The 23,564-nt window shown below is 42.1% G+C and overlaps 1 protein-coding gene across 4 annotated transcripts in view; it reads left to right on the top strand.

The window, feature by feature from the left end:
* Positions 1-8,510: 8,510 nt before the first annotated feature.
* Positions 8,511-23,564, top strand: part of DPY19L4 (dpy-19 like 4) — a 31,819-nt gene continuing 16,765 nt past the window's right edge. Inside the window, exons 1-11 of one of the 4 annotated variants that reach the window (XM_055704527.1) lie at positions 8,511-8,735; positions 12,077-12,184; positions 13,130-13,254; positions 13,907-13,997; positions 15,778-15,899; positions 16,740-16,885; positions 18,696-18,819; positions 19,383-19,514; positions 20,786-20,917; positions 21,003-21,101; positions 22,279-22,352. In XM_055704527.1, the coding sequence (XP_055560502.1) occupies positions 8,591-8,735; positions 12,077-12,184; positions 13,130-13,254; positions 13,907-13,997; positions 15,778-15,899; positions 16,740-16,885; positions 18,696-18,819; positions 19,383-19,514; positions 20,786-20,917; positions 21,003-21,101; positions 22,279-22,352 (1,298 nt within the window). In that variant the 5' untranslated portion in view covers positions 8,511-8,590. Of the gene's footprint in view, positions 8,736-12,076; positions 12,185-13,129; positions 13,255-13,906; positions 13,998-15,777; positions 15,900-16,739; positions 16,886-18,695; positions 18,820-19,379; positions 19,515-20,785; positions 20,918-21,002; positions 21,102-22,278; positions 22,353-23,564 lie in introns of all 4 variants that reach the window. The other 3 variants (XM_055704528.1, XM_055704526.1, XM_055704529.1) reach the window with 3 other exon arrangements.

The following is a 23,564-nucleotide window of genomic DNA, read 5'->3' as shown; positions in this document are numbered from 1 at the left end:
TCTATATCTTTGTGTTTCATTCCTTTGTATCTCTGCCAAAAATGACGAGTTCAAGGACTAAGCCTAATTTTCCTGTCAATTCCTGTCCAAGTCGTTGCTGTTGACAGCCCGAATCACTGAAGAGGAAGGCATTATCTGCCTCTGTCAACAAACATAATTCTCTTTGCAATTCCTAGGGCAGGACCAAACTCTTCACCTGTAAGGTCAGAGTTACGTAAAGCTGGGAAGGATATTTAACAAATGACTCTAACATGATGTATACAGGAAAATGTAGCGTGGCCAGCCAAGCTCAGCCACAAAGCCTTGTTTCCCCAGATTCTCCCATTGTAGAAACCATATAAACATTTGGCTCTTTCACTAGCAATATGCACCAACATGTTGAATGTTTGCTCATCTGAACTTTCCATAAATTAATCTCTTCATAAATTGCTCATTAATGATAGATCTCTCATCCGCCTACCATCCAGACCGTTTTACTTGTGCAGAAAGCACTTGCATCATCAACTCAAAAACGCCCAGAAAGATTTACAAGGAAGCAAAGAATCTGCTTTTGTTTTGAGATGATTGTAGTCATATCAAATGCCAAGTTTAGATGCTTTTTGCTTGAAGCAAATCCATAGCTTGCTTTCCCTCCCTCCACCTGCCAATATGTATTTGCTTCTTGCATAAGCATTGCAATGAGGTATTAGAATAACAGTCACTATAACACTGGTAATAATACCACTAATAATAAGTATCTTGCACTAATATAGTACCCTTCCTCTGGGGATCACATTGTGTTTTAAATAATCAGCGTGGGCATCTCCTTGAGCGTTTCCATTTGAATGGAATAAGCTGAGATCCCTGCCTAGCCAGCTGCTCTCTCCCATGGTAGTGCTTCCTTTAGATTCCCCTCTCTAAGCAGTACGGTTTCATCCAGAGCTAGCTGAATGAGCTAAGCAAGCTATCGGGCATACCAGAAGTGGTATATGATGACTTTCACTGGAAGCAGAGCACAAATTTGACTGTGGCAAGCGTTGCAACAATGCAGCAGTGCTGCTTTCTGTGCCCAAGGTTTGACCAACTTGATGCATATCAGATGGTGGGACAGTTTGAGAAGAATTAGGTAACTGCAAAAATGAGTCCAAGGCAAGTGGCATGAAGACAAGGATGGGGAGACTTCAGATAGAGGAGGAACAAAAGAACCAAATCATGCCTGATACGCTTAGATTTGTTACCCCAGCTGGTAGAAATGCCTCTGTCAGGAAGAGGAAGAGTCAGTCTGCAAACGGGCTAGTGATATTCTAGTAAAGTCGTGAGTTTTGACATGTGGGTTAAATCATTCCTCTTCTTCAGACAACCCAGTTTTATCACTGGATCAATCTCTCATCTTCATTAATTACTATTGAAATTGCAGGCAGTAATCCATTTACTGTGGAACAAGAAGGAAACACAGTATTCAAAGTATGATGAATCAGTGCTTTAACGAGCCCAAACATGACAGGCAAAGCTTGCTGCCGTCACTGGTGATTCCCCAAGAAAAGCACTTATGTAACTGTATAGCTATGCGTAATTATACAGCAATGTGTGTCCTGCTTACGTGTTAGGTCTATTTGTTCCATGTGTTTTTCATAATGCCCCATGTCTCATAAAAGCAGTTATATAGAGCGACGTAGGTGCCAGTAAAAGTAATAATTTCAAATGTGCCTGTTTAACTCAGACAACTCCAGGCTTGGGGAGAATCTGTTCTGGGAATGAAGTCAAAGCCTGGCAATACCAGCCAGGAGTCAAGAAAAGCTCAGGGAACAAAACTGCCCTTCCTAGAGGAATCACACCTCTCCATAACAAACTGCCTGGCTTGCGTTTGCTCCTTGGAAAATTACAGCTAAGATCTTCAGAGTTGCCTGGGAGTCAAGAATCCACATCCCAGATGAAAATTGCACTCTACATTAAGAGTGGCATATAGTCCCATCCACTTCTTTTCCTGCTGTCTAGGAAATCCCAGCAGACAACAAACAGTTCAGCAGCTTGGTAATAGCTAATCTGCCTGGTCGGAGCGCGCTTTGCTCGTGTTGGAGTCTGTTTCTACTCACTCCACTGAAAAGCAGCACCAGCTGCAGAGGGCTGTTTCAGTCCAAGACGTTCTAATAACCCTGGATGTAACTCTTAAGAAGGTATCTAGTGGTCTGCTTTGTGTTAGGGCTGTGAGTTGTATTCCTGATTAATAATCTTCCAGCATCAGGCCAAACTCCTTCCTGCTTCAAGTTGGAAACCCACCAAAAGCAGTGACATTACCCTTCCTTTGGCCAGCAGTAACACAGCTGGAGCTGAACATGGGGCTAAGGGTGACAGTCCAATGTTGGGATGGGGAGGTGTGCCCAAGTAGTGCATTTAGTAAGACACTAAGGCACAAATACAGTAAAGATTGCATTGCACCATTTCTCTGGAAAATATTTGTATAAGAAAGGGCCAGCACGATACCCCAAGAGCAATTTCCTGGATGTGATCAGTCATTCCTGCTGATGTCAGTGCCAGGGTCGGGGCTTCAGTGACTTCCAGTCATGCTAGCCCTGCCCTGCAGGGACAACACAGTGCCTGGGAACTGACCTGGATTCTAGTGCTTGTTTTGCACTGGCTGAAGTGTTTGCTAAGCCCTCATCATCAGCACCTGTGCGATGTCACTAACTGCACTGTCATCGCGCAAGTGTCGCTGGGGACAGCTCTGGGAGCCGGGGAGGCTATGCTGCTCGCGGCCAAGCAGCCAAGATTAATGGCAAGGATGCTGCACTGGGAGGCAATAGGCCAGGCTACCTTTCCGTGTCAGAAGGACAGGCTGCAGTGGGGAGCAGCACCTTCTGCCTCAGCAACACAGCCCCAAAAGCTGGGCTCCAGGGACAAGAAAGCCTTCCGGCTCTGAAAAAACAAAGGCTATTAAACCCAAGAGGAGGGAAAAAGGTGGAAATACAGCTTTGACCAACCGTAGAAAAACAAGCATAGCTCTGACCCAGCAGAAGTGATAGTGAAATCGGAGATGCGAGCTGCAAGGGATTATGTCATAAGCAATAAAAAAACAAATTGCAGTTTAGTAAGAGCTAACTAATGTCCTAGGTGGCAAAGTGTGAGTCAAAGGAAGTGCTGAGCTGTGAGTCATCCACCTCAAAGGGCTTTATCCTTGGATAAAAGTCAAAGAGACAGCTCAGGGAGAAAAAGAAGTGCTGGAAAGATCAGAGGCAATGGCAGAGCATTAGGTCTCCTCATAGAGCAGAGGCAGAGCCAAGCACAGGGCAAGGCTGCTGTCGGCCAGTTACGCTCCCTTACAGTAATTTCTGGCCGGGCACATAATAAGCTGCATATTTTACAAATACAAGGGTCAGGCTCTGGCCCTGGGGAACGTTGTCTACAGCACAAAAAAGAACTAGAGCAAGAGTAGAAAGCGGGAAGCTGTACAGAAAACAAGTCACATCACTAAGGGGGTATGTGTGTATGTGTGTGTGTTTAAACAAACAAACAAACAAATATCAACATTTTTCTCCTGTAGTCCTTTTACCATGACTTTATTACTGTCATAGTGCTCCATAGGCACTTGGGCTGGAACATCAATACAGCAATTAGCCAGCTGACATGGCTTGGTCTTATGAAGATGAAAAGTGAGAAACTAATACAGAAAATTACAGGTCAGATAAAGGCAATTGTGATAAGGATCAATGCATTTTTGGAGGGTGAAAACACAAAGGGAGAGGAATTATTTAAGGTGGTACAACAAAGGGATAGAGAAGATGGTGGGATTGTTAGAGGGAAGTAGAAGAGAAAGCGGACAGGATGAGAGGCTGCACAGCATCACATAAATCTAAACACAGCCTGACTTACGAGTCAGTTCTAGATTACAGGGAAGCACCAGGAGTGATGGGAAGAAGTAAAGAAAATGAACGTGCAGGATCTCATGCTGCTTCAAAGACAATATTGGAAAACGCATTACTGAAGACATAGTAAATACAAGAGGCAGGGTAGAAGATAAGAGGAAGATGGTTGTGGTAGTCACATCAGTGGCATCTTCCATTTTGGGGTGGAGGATAAAAAAAAATTACAAAGGCCACAGTAGAAATCAAAACATGGGTTTGCCACCAGAGGACTGAAGCAAAGAGAGAACAGAGACAAAGCGTGTTTCCATGTCCCCAACGCAGTTTCAGTGCACAGATCTAAATCAGTCCCATTGATTTAATGGATATTAACCAAGTTTTACAATGAAGCAGGTGACAATAGAACCTGACTCACTTACATCCTGGGCAAGGCAGGCAGGAGCCGAAGCAGTCAAAAGCCCTGGAAGCTGTGCTGAGATAAAGTAGGAAGAGAGTTTAATAGCTGGAAAAATCCCAAAGGTTCTATATGGTTTGTGTAGTTTAAGTTTTTGCCTTCTTAGGTCCAGTTTTAATTAATGCTTCCATATTGTCATTACCTCACGACATCCCCCCACTTATTTCCTTGCATTCCCCATATCAAGTGGGAGAGCACAGTGCAAAATTTTGGTCCCAGGAACACTTATGTAGGCAACATTTTTTACATCCTGGTAAAACTTACACAACTTTGGGGAGGGAAGGGTCTGAAATAATCAAAATAAGCAAAACCTTGGGATACTGATAATCCAGAATTGCAAGTAAGAAGCCAGAAAATTAACCCCACAAAGGGCTGAAATTAGGAGAATAGCTGAAATATCTGCAGTCATTTACCTAAACTTTACGAAGATTTTTAGGCATGAGATCTTTAACATACAAAAACTACAACTTGATTTGTTTACAAAATGAACAAGTACATATTCTTTAGTGACAAATATGCCCAGTATTAATGCTCTACACTAAGGTACATCTGTGTCTCTTTGCCTCCCGACATCTCTCAAAGAAAAACTGTTAAAACTAGAAAGTATCAGTATTGCAGACTTGTAAACAGGAAGGAAAGTTATGTCTGTAGGGCTTAGAAAGAATATGTAAATACAGAACGAATGCCATCATGCAGACACATGATGCATGTTTGTACAGAGAAAGCCTGGAAAAAGAACACAACATCCCTGTATTTATTCATTGTAATATATTACAGCACAATGTTTAGAGAACATAATAAGCTGTCAAATGAAATAACTTTCATACCATATTAGCTACAGGACGCATTTTGGAAGATTGAAGCACAGCAGTAATAACATTTTCAACATTACTCTAAAAATTATTTCAGCATATTCATTCTGGGAGAAAGAAACTTGCATAAAAGACTACTTTCGGTTCTCTCACCTTCAAATGTGCAATTTTTCTATAGAAGACCTTGGAAAAAAATGAAAACTGAGTAAGCAGGCTGAATTTTTCAATTCTCTGCTATCTGTACAGTTCTGTATGTAAATAAACTGATGTACATTTATAGTTCTACAGAATTCAGGGTGTGGGATGACCCACGTGCTGGAGCATCCGTAGAAAACTGGAGTTGCACAAGATATGTAACAAGATACAGTATGAAAGAGCAGGTACAAAGAAGACTTAAGAAAAAAAAAATAGAGCATAACTGAGAAATTTTTTTTTTATTCTCATCCATGTATTGATGGTCTGAGCACAAATATTTAAAATTATTATTGTTGGTTTGATGGCAATGATTATTTTTGTTTATTCCAGTAACTTACAACAGAATCAAGTTATGAAAAAAATAAACCAGATCAAAACCAATTACATTAAAAATGCAATGGATAATTTATGGATCATTAAAAACATGAGCAACTTTTAACTATCCAATAAATCAAAAACTGCAGAAGTATTTTAGATTTTATTAAAAAATCCAGGAAACTTATAAATCTCATTTTACGCTCCAATAGGATACACAAATTGGTTTTAGACAGTAACCAAATCAGTTTTCCAGCAGTTGATCGGCCATTGGCCCAACTGCACATCGGAAGACATGTCAGAAGACATGCAGTCCCCAGGGGGGCGATTCCCACAAGCCTCTTTGATATCTCCTCTGATGGTTTACTTATGAGAGGTTTAAATAAGCCCAGCTGCTCTGTTCAGTGATGCAGTCCTGCAGCAGGACAGGGTCAGCTGCTGAGAGCTGCGAGGGTCACAGCCTCCTGACCCAAAATTGAGTCCAGGCAGCACAGCCCTTGGCAGCCCATGCCTGGGGAACTCCCCCCACACATACATGCAATGAGACACAGACAGAACAGATCATGGCCACTCTGTTATTTCACTCTAATTATTTTTAAACCATTAGCTAGCAAATACCCAAGTGTCTTCAGCAATCTTCCAGTATTTGGTCCATACCATCCTTCCCCCAGAGATGACAATCCTAATCTGCCAGTTCATGTTCAAAGCAAGGCTCCCTCAAAGGGTGGCAGAATTTAGTCCAGAGCACTTGCACTGAGAACAATGTCTGTGCCCTGGTAGTGAACCTCAGTGTGTCTCCACATACATGTGGAGATTATTAGAGATCCCCAACTTTTGACACTACAGGTCTGACCTAAGACAGAGAAAAATCTAAGCTGATTTAGCTAAGCATCTGATCTTGCTCCAGCCCTCCAGCTTTTGCTAGACTACTTCTGCCAAGACCACAGTCCTACAGACTGTGGAGCTTCTCAGCATACCTCTAATGCACAGGTCCTTATGCGCCACCTACTAAAGAACTCACCCTGACCATCTGATGATGAGTGGAGGTAAATCCCACGTGGAAGGCTAGCCTGTAGTACAGCTGTGGTCTGTTGAATGGCTGCCTGCCAACTTAAGGTGGTGCCTGTGCTCACTCCATCCCCTACAGTTGTAGCAAGAAACTGGGAACCACATGGTGCTCTCTGGAAAACATACTGCTTGGGAGCACCCTTCCCCATGGGCTGGCTCCTGCACCAGCAGTCTCAATCTTCTCTCTGCACAGCAAGTTTGGGCAAGGCTTGGAGGTCCTCCTCAGGGCTGTAGCCAACCCCCAAATCACAAATTCCCTCTGTGGTCCAAGCAGCCCACTCAGCCCTGAGCCCTCAGCCCACCAGAGACCTGCAAGCAGCTTTGGGGTATGGGAGGGTGAGAACTTCCGTCCCTAACAATCCCAACCCAAGAATCAAGCATTCAGATGTCTGGAGAGGCAAATGCAATCAGTGTCAGCAGACTCCTTCTTAGTGGGACTCCCTGAGGTGTGTCCCCAGGCAGTGGTCAGGGAGGGCGCCAGCCTTTGCCCCAGCTTGGCATCCCATATGCAGCATAGAAACAGCTCATGTTGCCATAGCTACAAACAAAACGAGAGGTTTGTCATATTGCAATGGACCTGGCTCCATGTATATAATCAGCTCAGCTAATTCTCATGGTCGGAACTCAGGACTTTCACCACCAAAAATCCAAGGTGCGACTGCTATAGGGTGAAATACGCTCTTTCTAGCAGCATTGCTACTTGAGGATTGGTGCAACCAAATGCTGTGCTTCACAGACTCACCAAAATGGCAAGGTCTTGACTGGGGGCGCCTGTAAGAGCTACTGCCATAAACAATGTATCATAGTGATGTCATCCCATTCTCTGCATCTCTTTCTTGAGCCCCTCTCCATTGTGATTTCAAGCATAAAGTACATAACTTTAAAGATCCTCATCACCAGTCCTGTCCTCCTAACTTAGCTACTATGTCTAATCACATCCATCAATGAACATACCAGCTTCCCCTGCTCTTTTTTTACAGTTACAGAGAACACCTTTCCATGCCATCCTTTACGTTCTGCAGGCATTCCCAGCTCACATTCACAAGATTACCCCATCCCTCCAAACCCTTTTTTTGCCAGGGTGCTGACAATAACCACGATAATCATTAGGTTGCCAACATGCTGAAATGTCCACCTATTCCACTGCTTAAGGATGTTTCATCTCTTCCTTATGCTTTTTCACTGGCCTCCCTTTACCCGAACACAGCCCACATTCCCAAAAGCAGCCTGTAACTTTGTTGGGGCTGGGGGTATTCTTTTTTTCCTGCATTTGTATAGCCTCTATGCCAGTGGGGTGCTGGTACCGTGCTCCAGTAGTCCACCATGATGCAAAAAGTAGCCTAAAGCAGGTGCGCGTCAAGGCTCAACCAACCACTTCACTGGGCCCTTGCAGCTGGCCCCTTGCAGCTGGCCCCGAGTTTCGTACATGATCATCGAGCTGGGACTCTCCGGATGATGCTGTGCGAAGGCAGACCTCCCCTCCCAGGGAGGGAGGCTCTTCAGAGGGCAGCAGGGGTGCCAAGCGAGGGGCACCCACGACAGATGCTCTGATTAGGGCCTCACGGCCCGGGTGGGTCCCTCTGAGGGGGCACGGTCCCTCCGGAGCCGGCTTGGCGGGCGGGCGCGGCAGGGAACTGCACCTCACTACCCGCCCGATGTTGCTTTTGCGGGCTGCGAGGCGCGGCGGGCTGACAGGAGCTCTGCGCCCCCCGAGCGGGCTGGGGCCCGGTCCGGCTGCTGGGGGCGCCTCCCCCTAGCCCCGCCGGCCGGAAGCGCCGCGGTACGCCGCCACCGCGCTCCGGCCGGCCCCCCGCTCTGCCACCACCGTTCCGCCGGAGAAGGCGCCCAACGGCGGGAGCGACGGCGGGGCGGCAGGAAGCGAGGGGCCGCTGCGCGCCGCTCGTCCTGTTATGCGAGAGCGCTCCCGCCCCCGGGGCCGACGGGAGGCGGGCGACAGCGGCAGGAGCGCGGGCGGGGCGGCGTCGCCCCGGAGAGAGCGGCGGGGTGCCCCGGCCCCGGCGGCGGGCGGCAGCCGTAGGCTGGCGATGGAGGAAGGTGAGGGGGGCGGCGGCGCGTGTGTCACCCTTATCCCCCTCCGCCGCCGGCGGGGCTGGGGGCCGCCGCGTCCCGGGCCCGGCGGCACCGTGTGAGGGGGCGTGCGCCCAAGGGCGGGCGGTGCGGCTCGGCTCCGGCTGGCGCCTGCGGTGCCCCGCGGCTGGGGCCGCTCCCCCGGCGCGGGGCTGGGGCCCGCGGGCGTGTGTCAGGTACGCGCCGGGGCGGAGAGGCGCGTATCACAGTGAAACGCCCGCCCGCAGGACACGGGGCCGGTCTCCCCTAGCGGTGCGGGTCCAGCCGCTGCAGCGGCTGGTGGCAGCGCCGGGCCAGGCCAGACCGGGCCCTCCCCGGCGGCCCCCTCGGGCCCGGCTGCCGAGGCCTCTTCCCCGGCCGGGGCAGCCCACCGCCCGCGGCACTGCGCGGGGGAAAGCTGGGCGGATGGGAGCCCGAAACTTGGGGTCTGTTTTCCCTTGCCCGGCATTGCCTCTGGGCAGAGCACCCCGGGGCATTGTCCATCGGCTCTGCGCGTACGTCTGTGAATGTGCTTTTTCTTTGGCATCCCTTCCGTATCCCCGTTTGTGCGTTTTAGTCTGTCTCCGCCCTCGTTTCGCTTTTAGCCCGCCACACAATTGTTTTTCTCCAGGTGCCTTTGGGCTAACCCCCTTTGTGGCAACTAGAAGATAGATAGCATTTAATTTTCTCGGGGAAATCGGCAGAAACATGATTGTAAATAGGCACCCTGAGAAATGCAAGAGCAAAACAAGCGTGTGTGATACTCCAAGGCATATTCCATCTTCCCAGCAGTTCTCAGCTGGGGTACTTTCTGAGCTGGACATGGTTTCTCTGTATTTAGTTTTTCCTCCACAAATGTGTCTATTCTTTTGAATCTGGGTAAACTTTTCATTTACAGAACGTTCTTTGGGTAGGAGTGGTCTACGTGAAGGTGATGTGCAATGATCTGGTTCCTTTCAGCCTGGCTCACTGGGTTTGATAACTTTGTGTTCCAGTATTAGAAAAGAAGGTGAACCGCTGCTCACGGTTCAGTCTGTGTGTGCACTTCACTAGTGTGTAGACCAGCACGTTCCTGTTGGTCATCCTCTTTTCATCCTCAGCTTGCTTCCTTGTCCCTCGTGTGGCAGCCACTGTGCATCTTTGATCATCCTCGTGGCCCTTCCCTGAACATTTCCTAGCTCTGTCTTATCTTTCTTTAAATCGCAGGACAAGAATTGCAGCAATACTCAATTTGCAGATGAAAAATGGATTAATATAGTGGCACAAAGGAGCAATGAGTTATGCTTTTCTGCAATAGATATACCAAAATAAGTGGGATGCATGTTGTCTGAACACGAGTTGAAAAGAAGCATACTGGGAACTTACAGGGAACTAGAAAGCAATCTCGGATGAAAAATTGCATGTTGGATAGAGAGGTACTAGAGGCTGTGTCATCAGTTCAAAATCCTAGATTATTTTTAGTTGTCACCTTGTTTGACTTTCATATCACCGCATTTAAAGGACTCGTAGAAGTGGAAACAGCATTTTTCTTGTTTAAGGCAGCTGCAAATGAAACAGAGGTAGCATTGTTATTGCTTTGGGGGGGGGAATCTATTGGTCAGTCTTCAAAACTGAGGTGAAGATCATTTGCTGACGGAGGTGTAATTGTTTCAGAATTGGAATTTTAGTGCTTTCCTTGGGAGTTTTCTATTACTGTTGCTAACTCCTAGACTTTTCAAGTGTGTTATGCTTCTGCTTCTAATACAGCTCACTTACCTGCCGGGAAAGCAAAAGAAATGCCTTTTCCTTCAGCATTCTCATTGCTGTTGTTTTGATCGTAACTAGAATGACAAGGGCAGAGAGTTATCTTCCCAAGAGCTTATCTGCCCATTCTGGTGATCTAGGGTTTTTCCCCCCCATTTTATTTTGTGTAGTACAAGTGATTTTTAGTTGTAGTGCACTCCATATTTGTGTTGCTGATTGAGGTTGTATACATGACATGAAGAGATGCTGGTGCATATTTCATTTTGGATTGACATAATGATAAATGTGATACTGAACACCCTAAACTTTGTTTTGTTTAGTATCTTTCCAGTTCTTGTCTTGTTTAAGAAGGTAGATGTTTTCTGTTCATTCCATGAAAAATGTTATCATTGAGATCTTGGTTTGCTCAGAATAATTTCTAAATTGCTTTGAAAACCCTGTTAAAGCACAAATACAGGTGTCCTGATACGTGCAGACACCATTTAAACAGTTTATTTATATTACTATTTCTTGTTTCTAACTTTTAAATCAAATAGTTGGGAGTTAAAAGTAGACTGATTTGAACTTGGAGTAATGTGCAACCGGAGTAAAAGCTTTGTTGAGGGATGTGAAGATTGACACTTCAAGTTTGAAGTAGAATGGCTTTATGAAAGAGCTGTTTTAAGGCCAGGGGAAATCAGTGGCTTCAAAATTTCAAGCAATGTTGGACAGTAGGTCAAACTGGAAAGCTAAAAATTCCGGAGCATGAGTTGCAGTTAAACCTTTTCATAACACTTCTAAAACGACATAAACATTGTGGGATGTCATCTTTAATATAGTAATTATAACAGACTTTTTGCAATGAGTCTTTTTGTATGGAGGCTTGCACTCTGAATTAGCCTTGTTGCCTTGATTGTAAAATGAATGGGTCAGGGCTTCCAACTGCTGTTGTTCACAGAAAACGGAAGTCGAAGAAGCCCTCAGTCTTCCGATGTGGTCTGCGTGGCCTAGCTGACTGGGCTTTTTCATGACATATTAGACTAATAATTCATAAATCTGCTTAGTTCCAATAGATCTGGAAGCAGAAAAAAAGTATGATATTATATCTAAAGGCTTTTACCATATGAATATCAGGTAGCTCAATGTAAGGGACTAGCCCAAGTTTTGTATTACAGTAATATGCCTAGTATACTACTGTACTGTAGCAGTGTAAAGCCAGGATGACAGTGGAATGGAATTGGTACCAATTTCGCTCAGTGTCTGTATCATCTTACCTAAACTACTGCTTTCCTTCATTTGTGTAATATGTTCGCTGTGGAATAAACAGTTAGCTTCCAGTTTGAGTTCTGGGTGATCTCAAAGTATGGCCTTAAGAGAATACTATTGGATTGTCTAAGAAATAACAATAAATAATTGATTTCTGTGTTCCGATATTGTTATTTTAGTTAGGCATATGACATACTTTAATTGAGTCTTTTTGTCAAATATATCTGCTGTGGGATTAAATCAGTAGCGGTAGTTGCTGCAGGTTGTTACCTGCTGCTGTGCATATTTCTGAGTGCGATTTTAGGTATTGTGTTGCAATAACTTATAAAACATGTCTTCAGGGGCAGCAGACCTGCGACAGAGAAAGAAGCAAAACTGCACAGAATCTGACAAAATGGCTCCAGAGGAGAGAAACAAAGAAAACTCAAAGCTGGGAAGATCGCCAAAATGTAAGCTACAGAATTTTTAGCCAACCTCTGATATTTTTTTTTGCATTATTCTTTTACATTTTATGGGAGGATGTTTGTAGCACAGTAATTTATAACAGACTTATTTTGAATTAGGTTTTTGAATGTTTCAAGAAAAAACAGCCATGCACATTAGAATTCTTTAATAAAGACATTTTATATATTGCAGAGTAGAATGGTAATTTTGGATTATTTCAGTTCGGGGACAGACAAACGGCTTAAGAATCTTACTGTTGTTACTATTTGAGTACAGATAAATATTTCAACTGTGCCTGGAATGATCTTTTGTTGGGAAGCCGAAAGGCATGAAGTAGTGGTAGTGAAATATGAACAGACAAAAAGTCCTTACAGCTTTTCAACACAGAGAACTAAAACTAGGTGTAATTTTAGGTAAGTGTTTACCGAGTTACCAAAAACTTTTATGTTAGACGTGTGTACTAACTTGAGAGAGCTACAGGTAAAGTAGACACCCATTGAATGAGGTAAAATTCAGATTAGTTTCTTCCTTTTATATTTAAAAATTGAATGGAGAATAGAATGCCTCAGTATTGATGTTAGATGTGGTATTGCACTTCTTTCTGCTAAGGTCTTTAAGAAGGTTATGGTGTTTTGGGTGAAATCTAGAGTTCGGTCTGTTTATTTGGAAGACACTTTTCCTTCTTGGAAATTCCTACTAGAATGGAGAGAAATTTGCACTGTAGTGTGTATTTTATCTGAGAGTCCTATGAAGCAATGGTGACAACTGGGAAAGGAAACCGTGTAGGCCAGGAATAACAAACCAGTTCTTGATGTATCTGTGCTGCTGATGGTGTGATAATTCTGATGCCATTAAGTTTACTTGCTGTTCAGAAATGCATTGTATGTAGGGCATACTGTTTGTTTCTGAATCTGCTGGACTGTGTTAGCTTTTTCACTGTCCTATTTCAGATATGTTAATTCAGCGTTTTGCGAAACTTTTCTTTGGTTGTCTTGCGGCAGTCACTAGTGGAATGATGTATGCTGTGTACCTCTCAACATATCATGAACGGAAATTCTGGTTTTCCAGCAGGCAGGTAAAGAAAAAGTTAAACTATTGAAACAAAAGCCAAATTGTGTCCTTGAAATCAAAGCTGATCCATGTCAGGTTGGAACTACTTGCTTGCAGAATCCCATGTCCTTCTACTCAGGCCTGTCTTTGATACAGTCTTTTTTTTTTTGTCTTTTTTTTCTTTAAAGTGTTTCTCCTACGAACAGTAGTTTTGTCTAGTCATGCTTTTGTATGTTTTTCCATGCCACCCTTTATCATTGAAATACCCTTCTAAATTTTGAAGAAAATACTGAAGCATACTGGCACTGCGTAAGCTAAACCACAGGAATGTATATTGGGTGTTTGGGTCTTTTTTGTTTATTTGAGGGTTTTTGTTTGTTTTTAAGAACTGTACTGTATGGAAAGTTGAATGAAATTTAGGTTTGGGAATATGAAAGGATCCTGTGGATCTTGTGCTGACTTACAGTGTGGATTTGAGTTGCTCTGATTCCGAGCATGTTTGCTAAATTATAGAGAGCACAGAGGCGCTGTGAAGATTAATGTTTTGTGGAATACTTTGAAGGTTTACAGTGGAGTCATAACCATGTGCTGTATTACAAAACCAGTCTATCTGAAAATATATAGTCTTCTATGGGAAGAGATTATGGGAGGTGAATATTTTTTTTTTTTCCCCCTAGGAACTTGAACGAGAAATTACATTTCAGGGTGACAGCGCCATTTATTACTCATTCTATAAAGAACTGCTAAAGGCTCCTTCCTTTGAAAGAGGTACAAACCCCATTCATTTTATTAGCCTTGAAAAGTTCTGTTCTATTTGAAGACAGTAAAAAATTGCAGGCTGGGGAGACTGATTTTATACTCTTATATAGGTATATCAGTCAGATTAATTAAAAACTGCATGCTGTCCTAACTTTTTAGTGCCTTTTTAAAAACAATATTTGACTATCATGTATTCCAGCAGATTGTCTTTAATCAGTACTCTGCAATAGGATTAATATTACTCTCATACTGCCCCGTATGGAAGTTATTGTTGGTTTTCCCTGTGTTACATCATGGATTATCTGCCATGTAAGCATGATTTATGTGTAATTTTGTAATGGGAGATGAAATTACTGTTTTCCATCCTCTGTCAGAAGATGCAACAGCTTCTGTCAAGAGTTGATCTGCTCCATCCTGTCCGTGCTGGAGGCTTTTACTCCTGTCAGCTATGATAAATAGATGTTGATGAACACTGGGTGAAGGCGACAGAAACCAACAGGATGGAGACCAAACTGGGTGGCAGTGGCCTCTCCTTCCTTTGCACTCCTGCTCTTTGTCTTGCAGGGGCTCTAGAGCTCACTGACCTTAGGTCCCTAAGCCAGCAGAAAACTAAAGCAATGAAAAGAAGATGGAACACTTTCATGCTAGTTTAGTGAGTTCAGAAGGGCACCTGGATGGGTGTGGGGAAAAGGCAAGAACTTGAGGAGAGAAGAGGGAGTGAACAGCCCTATCTTGCAGCGGTCATCCATTGAATTAGTTCAGTCCCCTCATGAAACCTCGTGCAAAGCCAGTTAAACTTTGTAGGTGTAGTTTTAGGAGTTGAATAGTTTCCCAGCTGATATGTAGCACGTCAGCAATATATAATAGGTTTTTGGTACAGTCAATTCTTCATTGTCTCTGGGGGGATTACCCATGCTGTGAATAGATGGACTGCCTCCTCCAGGCATGCTGCCTCTGCAAACAGGTAGACTCAAGTATCTACTAGGTATTATGGGGACACCCAGTTTTCAAAGGTGTATCACAGCTGTGCTGAACCCAGTTATAAAGTCCTGCAAGACCTGGTTTGGCCTGCAGAGAACTGCTTGCAGACCACACACCTAGATATGTCCAGAGCTGGAAACAGTTATCTCATTTGGCTGTTGCATTGTTTTTGGGGTTGGTTTGGTGGGGTTTTTTTGGTTTCACCCTGTAATTTGCATTGTTTTTCCTCTTCCCTCTATTGTCCTAAGTCATGACCATTTTTTTCTTTAATTATAATATCTCAAAATGATCTGTCCTTCAAGTATGCCAGTTTCAATTTCACCTCAGCCCTATACAAAGATGTGTTGTGTTAAGCAAGTGATTCTTAGAAGTCTCAGAAACAAAGGGCTGAAAAAGGTGGTGGATGAGGCCATCACGCCTGACCTCTTTGTAGAGACAGGTTTAATACAACCTGTTCATCCCTGTTAGATCTTTGTCTCTCTTCTTAAGAACTTCCTGTGAAGGTGATCTGTAGGTAGCTGGTTCCAGGGTTACATCAGTATGTAACTGAAAAGGCTATGCTTCAGCTGGTTAGTTTTGGGCCCTCTATTTAAGTTTAGATCAAAAAATGGTAATAACTTTGTTGCTAAGTCATTAGGGTGGAATGGCATCTGGCACTGAAATATCTCCTTCCTTTAAAATTAGGAGTGGTGAATGAGTAGCTTTAATGATCAAATCTGTTTTTCTCTACCTTTGAGTACACTTTCACCTCTTCTAAGCACAGCAATAGTAAGTGATTCCAAGAATAATATATGTTTTTTGTCTATAGGTGTTTATGAATTGACACACAACAATAAGACAATATCACTGAAGACGATAAATGCAGTCCAGCAAATGACTTTGTATCCAGAGTTGATTGCCAGTGTTTTATATCAAGCATCTGGTAGCGAAGTATGTGCATTTCTCCTACTTTCTGTGCTTTCATTATGGCTCTGTGTGTGATGTGTGTGTATGAGACTTTCTATGCTGCATACAATGAACATGCAATTTTTATTGAATGAATCGAGCTAAGCCTCTCACCAGGTCCAGGTTCTCCTCAATTCTGATCATTCTGGCATAGAATTGTGGAGGTTTATATGCACTAAACTTTTCTGTCTGTTATTCTTTACTTCCTACAAACCACTTAGAAATGTGGAGAGTATCTGTGCTATCCATCAAAAACGGGAAAGTTAGCTCCTTTGGAGTACAGAAGTCTGTTATAGTGGTGCCTGTCTCTACTCATTCCCCTATAGATAAAAGCAAAAAACACTTCTGTAGATAAACGTTTTGTCTCTTTCTGCTCTGCTCGGGCTTTGGTCTGCTTATGCTGCATACTTGTGTCCTCTCTTATTTATCTTTCTTTTAATTAGTTATTTTGGAACTGGTTTTGACACATCTTTACTTCTCCAAGTTCTTCCCCTACATAACTTCTTCCAGTAGTCCTGTGAGCTTTATATCTCACTGCAGTATAGATTTATTAAATCTGACACATACAGTGTTCATGCTAAAGCAAATACAAAAATTGTGGCACTAGCAAGCTGAGTCCTGAAGTGTGCTTTTAATTCATACTGCTTCATTTTTCCTGAGCCCAAAATAAAAGCATGCTCAATACTTTTCTAAAATAGGGTCTGTCTCTTACCTGTTTGTAAAGCACCTAGCACACTCTTAGCAGTATGCAAATAGTAAATAGTAATAATTTCCAGCTTCAGCTCAGTTGCCGCTATGTCTCTTCGTTTTTATTTGTAATTTCAGGAAGTTATTGAACCAGTGTATTTCTACATTGGTATAGTTTTTGGACTGCAGGGAATTTATGTGACTGCATTGTTTGTAACCAGTTGGGTTATGAGTGGGACTTGGCTGGCAGGAATGCTGACTGTAGCATGGTTCATTATTAACAGGTAAGAAAAACATCTTTATACAATCTAGTTTGTCAATAAAGCATTTTAAAATGTTAGAGTGGATTGAAATGCTTTCTATTAAACTTTGTGTTCTCATTGTGAGAGCAAGCTCTTATGCTGAATACAAAAGATTTCCCAGAGTTGCATTGATTCTCATGATGCTTTTACTAATGGAAAGGCCTCCTGTTCAAACCGTCCATGCTGCCAGTTGAACAGACTTTATGTATGTGTGTGAATACGGGAGTATTCTCACATGATTCCGTTTTGCAAAAACATTCCTCAGAAGGTTTTGGTTTTGTGCTGATGAAGAATGAAAACAAATTTCCGAAGCTGCTGTAAAACATAATTGCTCTCTGTGGCCAGCTCTAAATATTGTGATAGTTTTTCTGTTACTTGGAAGGAAAGGACCAAGTACATTTTTCTTGTAAAGAGTCTTGATTTTTTTTTTTTTTAAATCTACTTTTTGTAGTGGGTTTTTGTGCAAAGTAGAATCTTCTTAGATGATCCTGATTTCAAAGGCTTTTTTATTTTAAAACATTTCACTTGCAAGAAAATGTCCCTTCCCTTATATGAACCACAACAATAATAGGGAGCCTCATCTGGGCAATGAGAACTTGTGTTCAGGCTCCTGGTTTGTCACTGAGTAGCTCTGGGGCTTTGTGTGAACTTGAAAGCCCTGGAGTGAAGAGAGCTATGGAGGAGCAAAATGTTAGAGATATACCTTTAAAGTTGAACTGTTGGGAAGCATCTTTTAGGAGTGTGAAGTCATCATGACCAAATCTCCGATTAGTAGCTAAAAATGCAGTTCATCAAGCTGGTGTGAACAGTGGAGAGTAGGAAAAATGGTGAATAAAACCGTATTTTTTTTCAACAGCAAAGAAGATTAAACAATGTTAACAAGTTGAAAGGTCTGGTGGTTAAAAAGGCTCCAAATAAGCTTCAGAGGTATAAATGAAAGGTGACAATTTCAAATATCTAAATGATAAAGGAGTTTGAGGCTCCTTTTAAAAAGCATAGTAGACACAGAGAAGTCTATGTACCTCTGAAACTGATGCCTTTGATCACATTTGAAAGTGTGACTTGTGCTTCTAAGTTACTTTAGCACTTCTTAAAACTTTCTCCTGCAGCTCTAATTGTGCAGATACTCTCAAGTCATTCCATAAGAAGACCCTGCATGCTCCCCATCCATCTTTAATCTCTTATTTTGCTGGGCAGAATTTTCCCTGTAGACAGAGTATCTCCTCGTACTGCTGGTATGAGGGAGCACTACTTTGGATTCTAAGTATGTTGTGCTTGGCTGCCTAAATCACTTAAAACATACTGTATGAGAACTGAAAGGAATCTTTTCTCTTGGGTATGAGCAGATTTTAGTCGTAATGTGAAAAGCTGCTGTTACGGCCACGGTCCCCTGCCTATAAACATAAGACCATTTAGCACTGCTCGTGGCCAAAGAAGGCTCTGTTGTCACAGTGCGGGTTGGCAGAAGCAGTGTGTGATGCGTCCAGCTTGCGCAGTGTTGTGATGGGTCAGAAAAGGCTGAAGGCAGATGCTTTTTGGCTTCAGTCATGTAAACACACACCTAATAAGGAGACCTGCTGAATAAATGAGCTGAAGAGTGGACCTACCATGCTGATATTAAATTTGTGAGCTATATCAGCAGCAAAATTGTGTCAGTATTATTTTATACCTAGTACAGGAGGAATAGTTTGCTTGCAAGGTCACACTGATAACTAGAAGTGACATTTAGGCTTTCCTTGATATTTTTGTTCCATAAATCTTTTAATAATTGTTTGTCTGTACTTTATTCTAGGACAGATACAACAAGAATTGATTACTCCATACCATCAAGGGAAAATTGGGCTTTGCCATATTTTGCATGTCAAGTAGCAGCTCTCACAGGCTATTTAAAAAAAAACCTAAATTGTTCTGCTGAGGTAAAGCAAAATTAATTTCTTAATAAAGAGTTGCTAGTGGAACTGTGCTCTAGAGTTCTGTCACTATTGCGGTGCTAGGCAGAAAACGGTAGATGTTTTGTTTGTTCTTTTCAAAACAGCCACTTGGATTTCACCTAGGCACATGCAGTTTTTCCTAAGTGACTCGTGCCCTGCCCTGTTATGCCCCCATGAGGGTTCAGAGAGAACGGTGTGGTAATGAGCTGTGTGCTGTCTTTTTAAAATAAACTGATGCAGAATTTTTCTCACTATGTGAACTATTTCTTTGGTCTTCCTGTTGCTTAGAGAAGATGATGGTAACTTCCTTTCGCTGTTTCTGTCGAAGATGTTTCTTCTGATAGGCTTTAAATGGTTTTGCATGTTTTGGTAATTACTTTCTTCCATCTGAGAACATGTTAAATATGTCTGAAGTCAGTATTTTCATTACTTCCTAAAATAATAATTAATTTCCATAGTTTCTGTTTTAATGACCTCTCAGTTACTTAATGACAGAGATGCATAGGAGTGATATTAATGCTTGCCTTTTTTTTTTTTTTTTCCAGAAGTTTTGTTACCTTTTGGTGAGTGCTTCAACATATACCTTCATGATGATGTGGGAATACAGTCATTATCTCCTGTTTGTTCAGGCTGTTTCTCTTTTTCTGCTAGACAGCTTTGCCCTGGCACAGACAGAGAAGGTATTAGAACTCTTCAACCTACTGGTAGTTGTGGACTTAAATACAGCCTTAGAGGTGCCTACCATAAATACTGCTGAGGAGCTCCAAAAGGTGCAGACTGAGCAATGACTTGAGTGTCTTGTAGCCTGGGTCCAGCTGAAGTGCATGTCATGTCCGTTAGAAGAATAAAATGGCTTTAATCTCACTCTCTTTTGGACTACTGTGTTTGGGACAGCTTTCCTAACAAAAGGGTCAGGAGCTAAACAAAGCTGCAGAGTCCTGAAACATCTTTGGAGAGCTGAAAGAGTGATGAATGATAGTCATGCATCCTTTTTGGCTTAGCTGCCTCTTTCCCCTATTTGCAGTAGGGTGGGGCTGACTGAAATACTGCTCTGTTGGCTCTGTGCAGTTAAAGGGCTCATTTTTACCCTGAATGGCCTGCCCTGTACCGATTTAGCCAATAAATAGGCTAGACAGATGCTGAAGGCCAATTGATTTTTCAGTACAAGAAAGCATTTGAATTTATTCTGCAAAATGGTTCTTAGAAATGTTGCAACAATAGGAGTTTTTACTCCGCCTGTTGCAGTGGTATATGTGCTAGTTCATACATGTGTGCCTTCTAGTTTTATTAAATGTAACTTCTGTTTCAAACTGCATGCAATTCTGATTTGTCACCTCTTCTTTCAGTTGCTTTTTTTCCTGTTCCTCAGCAGTGGGAAATGTTTGATCTATTTTAGTTCAAAGCAGGGTCCTTAAAATGTAAGGGAGAAGAAGAGTGTTTTGGTAAAAGTCTAAAGAATCAAGTATCGGGGTTTATAAGAATTGCTTATCAATTAGTAAATAACAGAAAGTAGCAGTGATAGTCTGTGTGTTCCTGAGATAGGTTAAATGAATGAGGGCAAGGAAAGTGCACGTTTACAGTAGTCGGCTCTTTCACACAAATTGTGTGTTCATACTGTTGCATTGTTACTGCTTCACGCTGCATCACAGGTCTTACAGGATGGGGAGACCTTGTAAAATACTACTACTTTTGTTGGCGTATTTACAGAATTCTTGTGAAGGAAATGTGTACTAGTTACTAGGCTGACCAGGATCATTTTGATGTGAAATGCTTACCAGAGCCAAGTGATCCCTTACTAGATTCATAGGGTTGGAGGATTCATAGGATTGGAGGATAGATGTTAATCCCCTGATAAACAAAGAAATGGAACGAGCTATCTGCTGCTCTAAAAAGCAAGACATATATTCACTGTAATTTTATTTTATTGTGTTCTATTTTGTTTCTTCAACAGGTGCATGAAGTATACAAAATCTACTTGTTTTCTCTCTTTTTGGGGTACCTTTTGCAGTTTGAAAATTCAGTCTTACTAGTGTCACCATTACTGAGCCTTGTAGCAGCTTTAATGCTCTCTAAATGCCTTCAGGTAACTAGACTGTCCTCTGGCTGTGTAGTTTTTAATATTTAAACTGAACTCCAAATGATATGGCATTTTTAAAATATTTTTGCAGATGAACATGAAAAAAGGTACATTGATGTCAAGATTGCTGAAAATAATGTACATTTATTTGGTACTTACAGTAACAGTGACACTAAACTTGTTACTAAAGGTAAGATTCCTCTGTAAAAAGTGATTTTAACTGACAAATTCTAAATGAAAAGTTGTGGATGTATCTTGGAAAAATCTTTTGAAGTGTTGTTTATCTTGCTGATCTGAGAGTTCATAGCTCAATTCATAGCAAATTGGAGTACTAAAACTTGAGTAATTTTGCATCTATATAAAATGTCTTTAACAAATCAAGCAGCTGTTTTTTGTTGGGATTTTGATCTTTTAGGTTGAGATTAAAGGATAGTATACAAATACTCTTTAATTCACACTTTAGCTATTTCATAAATGTGGTTTTTGTTTTAACTTGGATGGCCTCTACAAACTGGCCTGAATATTAATATTCTTGTGTGTGGCGAAGACCTGGTAGCCAGGAACAGGTATGAGTAGTCTCAGGGTAGATGTTAGTTATCGATTAAACTTCAACTAGGACATGGGAACAGAGACTTTCGCTTAGTGTAGGAGTCAGCTAGGAGTTGAGATTATACAATGGGATTTTAGCCTGGTCTTGTATTTTGATTAGAGCCAGCAAGAGGGAGTTGCTAGTCTTCTACACAATTTGTCGTGCTTTACCTCTATGTCTCGGACTCACCCTGGTTGTGTTAATTAACAGTGTCAACTTAAAAATAAAGAAGCTAGTGAACCCTAAAAAATTTGAGAAAATGCTTGTATCTGATTGTTTTCTTGTGCTGTTTAGACTGGCTAGCCCTACTGTATCTCCAGAAAAATAAAACCTAACCTTGAAAAATGCGAGTTAAATTACATAGACAGTACACAGAACTTTTGTCTGCTCAGACAATTTATGTGAAGATTACAAACGCTCATGATTTTTGCTAGGCTGCAGTCCTATTGTTTAGTGGAGCCAAATGGCTCGCTTGGGGGTAAGTCTGTCCATTTTTCACGATCCTTTATATACCACTCAGTAGTCTTTTGACAACTTATTGACAGCTTTTCACTTGCCCTCCTTTGGGGTACATGAATGAGATGAAGGGAATGATATTCTCAAGGAAACTCGAAAGATGGTTTTATTTAAGTGAAGATTTATGCTACTATACCAGTACCTTACTTGGCACACTTAATAGTTGATTTTTCCATGCCATTTTTTAAATCTGAATGAAGTGACTACGTGAAAGCTGCTTCCAGAACTTGATAAGATTTTTCTCTGCTAAATTAATTTCCAGATGTTTCTTCCTCATAAAGAAAATGAACATTTGCTGAAGTTTATTGAAGTAAAACTTGGCTTAAACACGACTAAGTAAGTTTTTAAACTCTGCACCTTCTAAGATATCTGAACTTCTGAAAGTGCTCTGAGAAGTGTAAAATTTCAGTGGCTTGTGAGAATTTTATGGAGGAGTTGGGGAAAAAGTTGCTGTTTGTTGCCTGATTCTAAGATTGAATTAAAAAACCCAAGATGCATATACAGAATTTACTTAGGTTTTTGAGGTTTCTGAGGCACCTCAATATTTTTTTATGCCTTGGGGTGAAAGCATTTCATAAGATTTTTGTTTTCTTTTGATGTTGTAAGAGCAAAAACTTTCTGTACTCTGTCTGGTGTTTCTAATAAGACTTGAAAGCAAAGATAATAAGGTAAAGGTGGTGGTACTAACTTTATAGCCTGGAAAAGAAAGGGCTCCGAAGAGAGTCATGAACTATTGATACTATCTCAAGACAGGGTTGGGTTGTAGGGGTTTGTTTTTAGTTTTTTATCCCCCCCAAAAAACCCTGTATCTTTTGGAAGAAATTAGGACAAGGGACAACTTAAAAGTCAGAGGGAATTGTTGTCACTCTAAGAAAAACTGTTTGCATCTGTAAAAGAGTTCAATGTTGGCCTGCAAGAAGAAAATGTCATGGCTACAGATTTTCTGGAAAACTTCAAATGGAGTATTGGTAAGGACTGACACACCTCCTGGACCCAAGCCAAGACTTGCAGTTCTGTGCAGGAATTGTAACTGTCTCCTGGGAGCTGCATCTCTCTTACAGAACCACTTCACAGCCTTTCAGGGGAAGAAGTAGAAAATGACATCATGCACAGTTGAAATTGTTGGGGAATTTTTGGAAGGCAAGATGTAATGATGTTGACTAAGCTGCATTGTTTAACACACATACATGCATGTTCTTAAGTGTTTTGCAAGAAAAGAAAGGACTGCTTCTGGTCAGGATTTCAGTTTATTCAGCTACCAGGTATATGGAATTTATTCCTCCCCCTCTCGCCCCTCCCCGGGGACTTGCTACATGTCACTTTCCAGGCTGTCAAGCTGCAATGAAGCCAGTGATTGAGACAAACTGGGTGCAACTATGCCTAGAAAATTGTGTAACTGTAGGTTGGAATTAGGGTTTGTAGCACAGGAACTTCAAGATCTGTCTTTTAAGGGCAATTTGGACATGCCCAACTGTTAATCTTTAAACTGATTATGTCTAATTGAAAGTGGTTCCAATCTCTAGTCTTCCCTTGGGGGAAAAGAAAAAG

This window comes from Falco cherrug, chromosome 3 (assembly GCF_023634085.1).
Source record: "Falco cherrug isolate bFalChe1 chromosome 3, bFalChe1.pri, whole genome shotgun sequence".
Classification (NCBI taxonomy): Eukaryota; Metazoa; Chordata; class Aves; order Falconiformes; family Falconidae; genus Falco; species Falco cherrug.
Note: the sequence above shows the minus strand (reverse complement) of the source record. Positions and strands in the feature narration are given on the sequence as shown.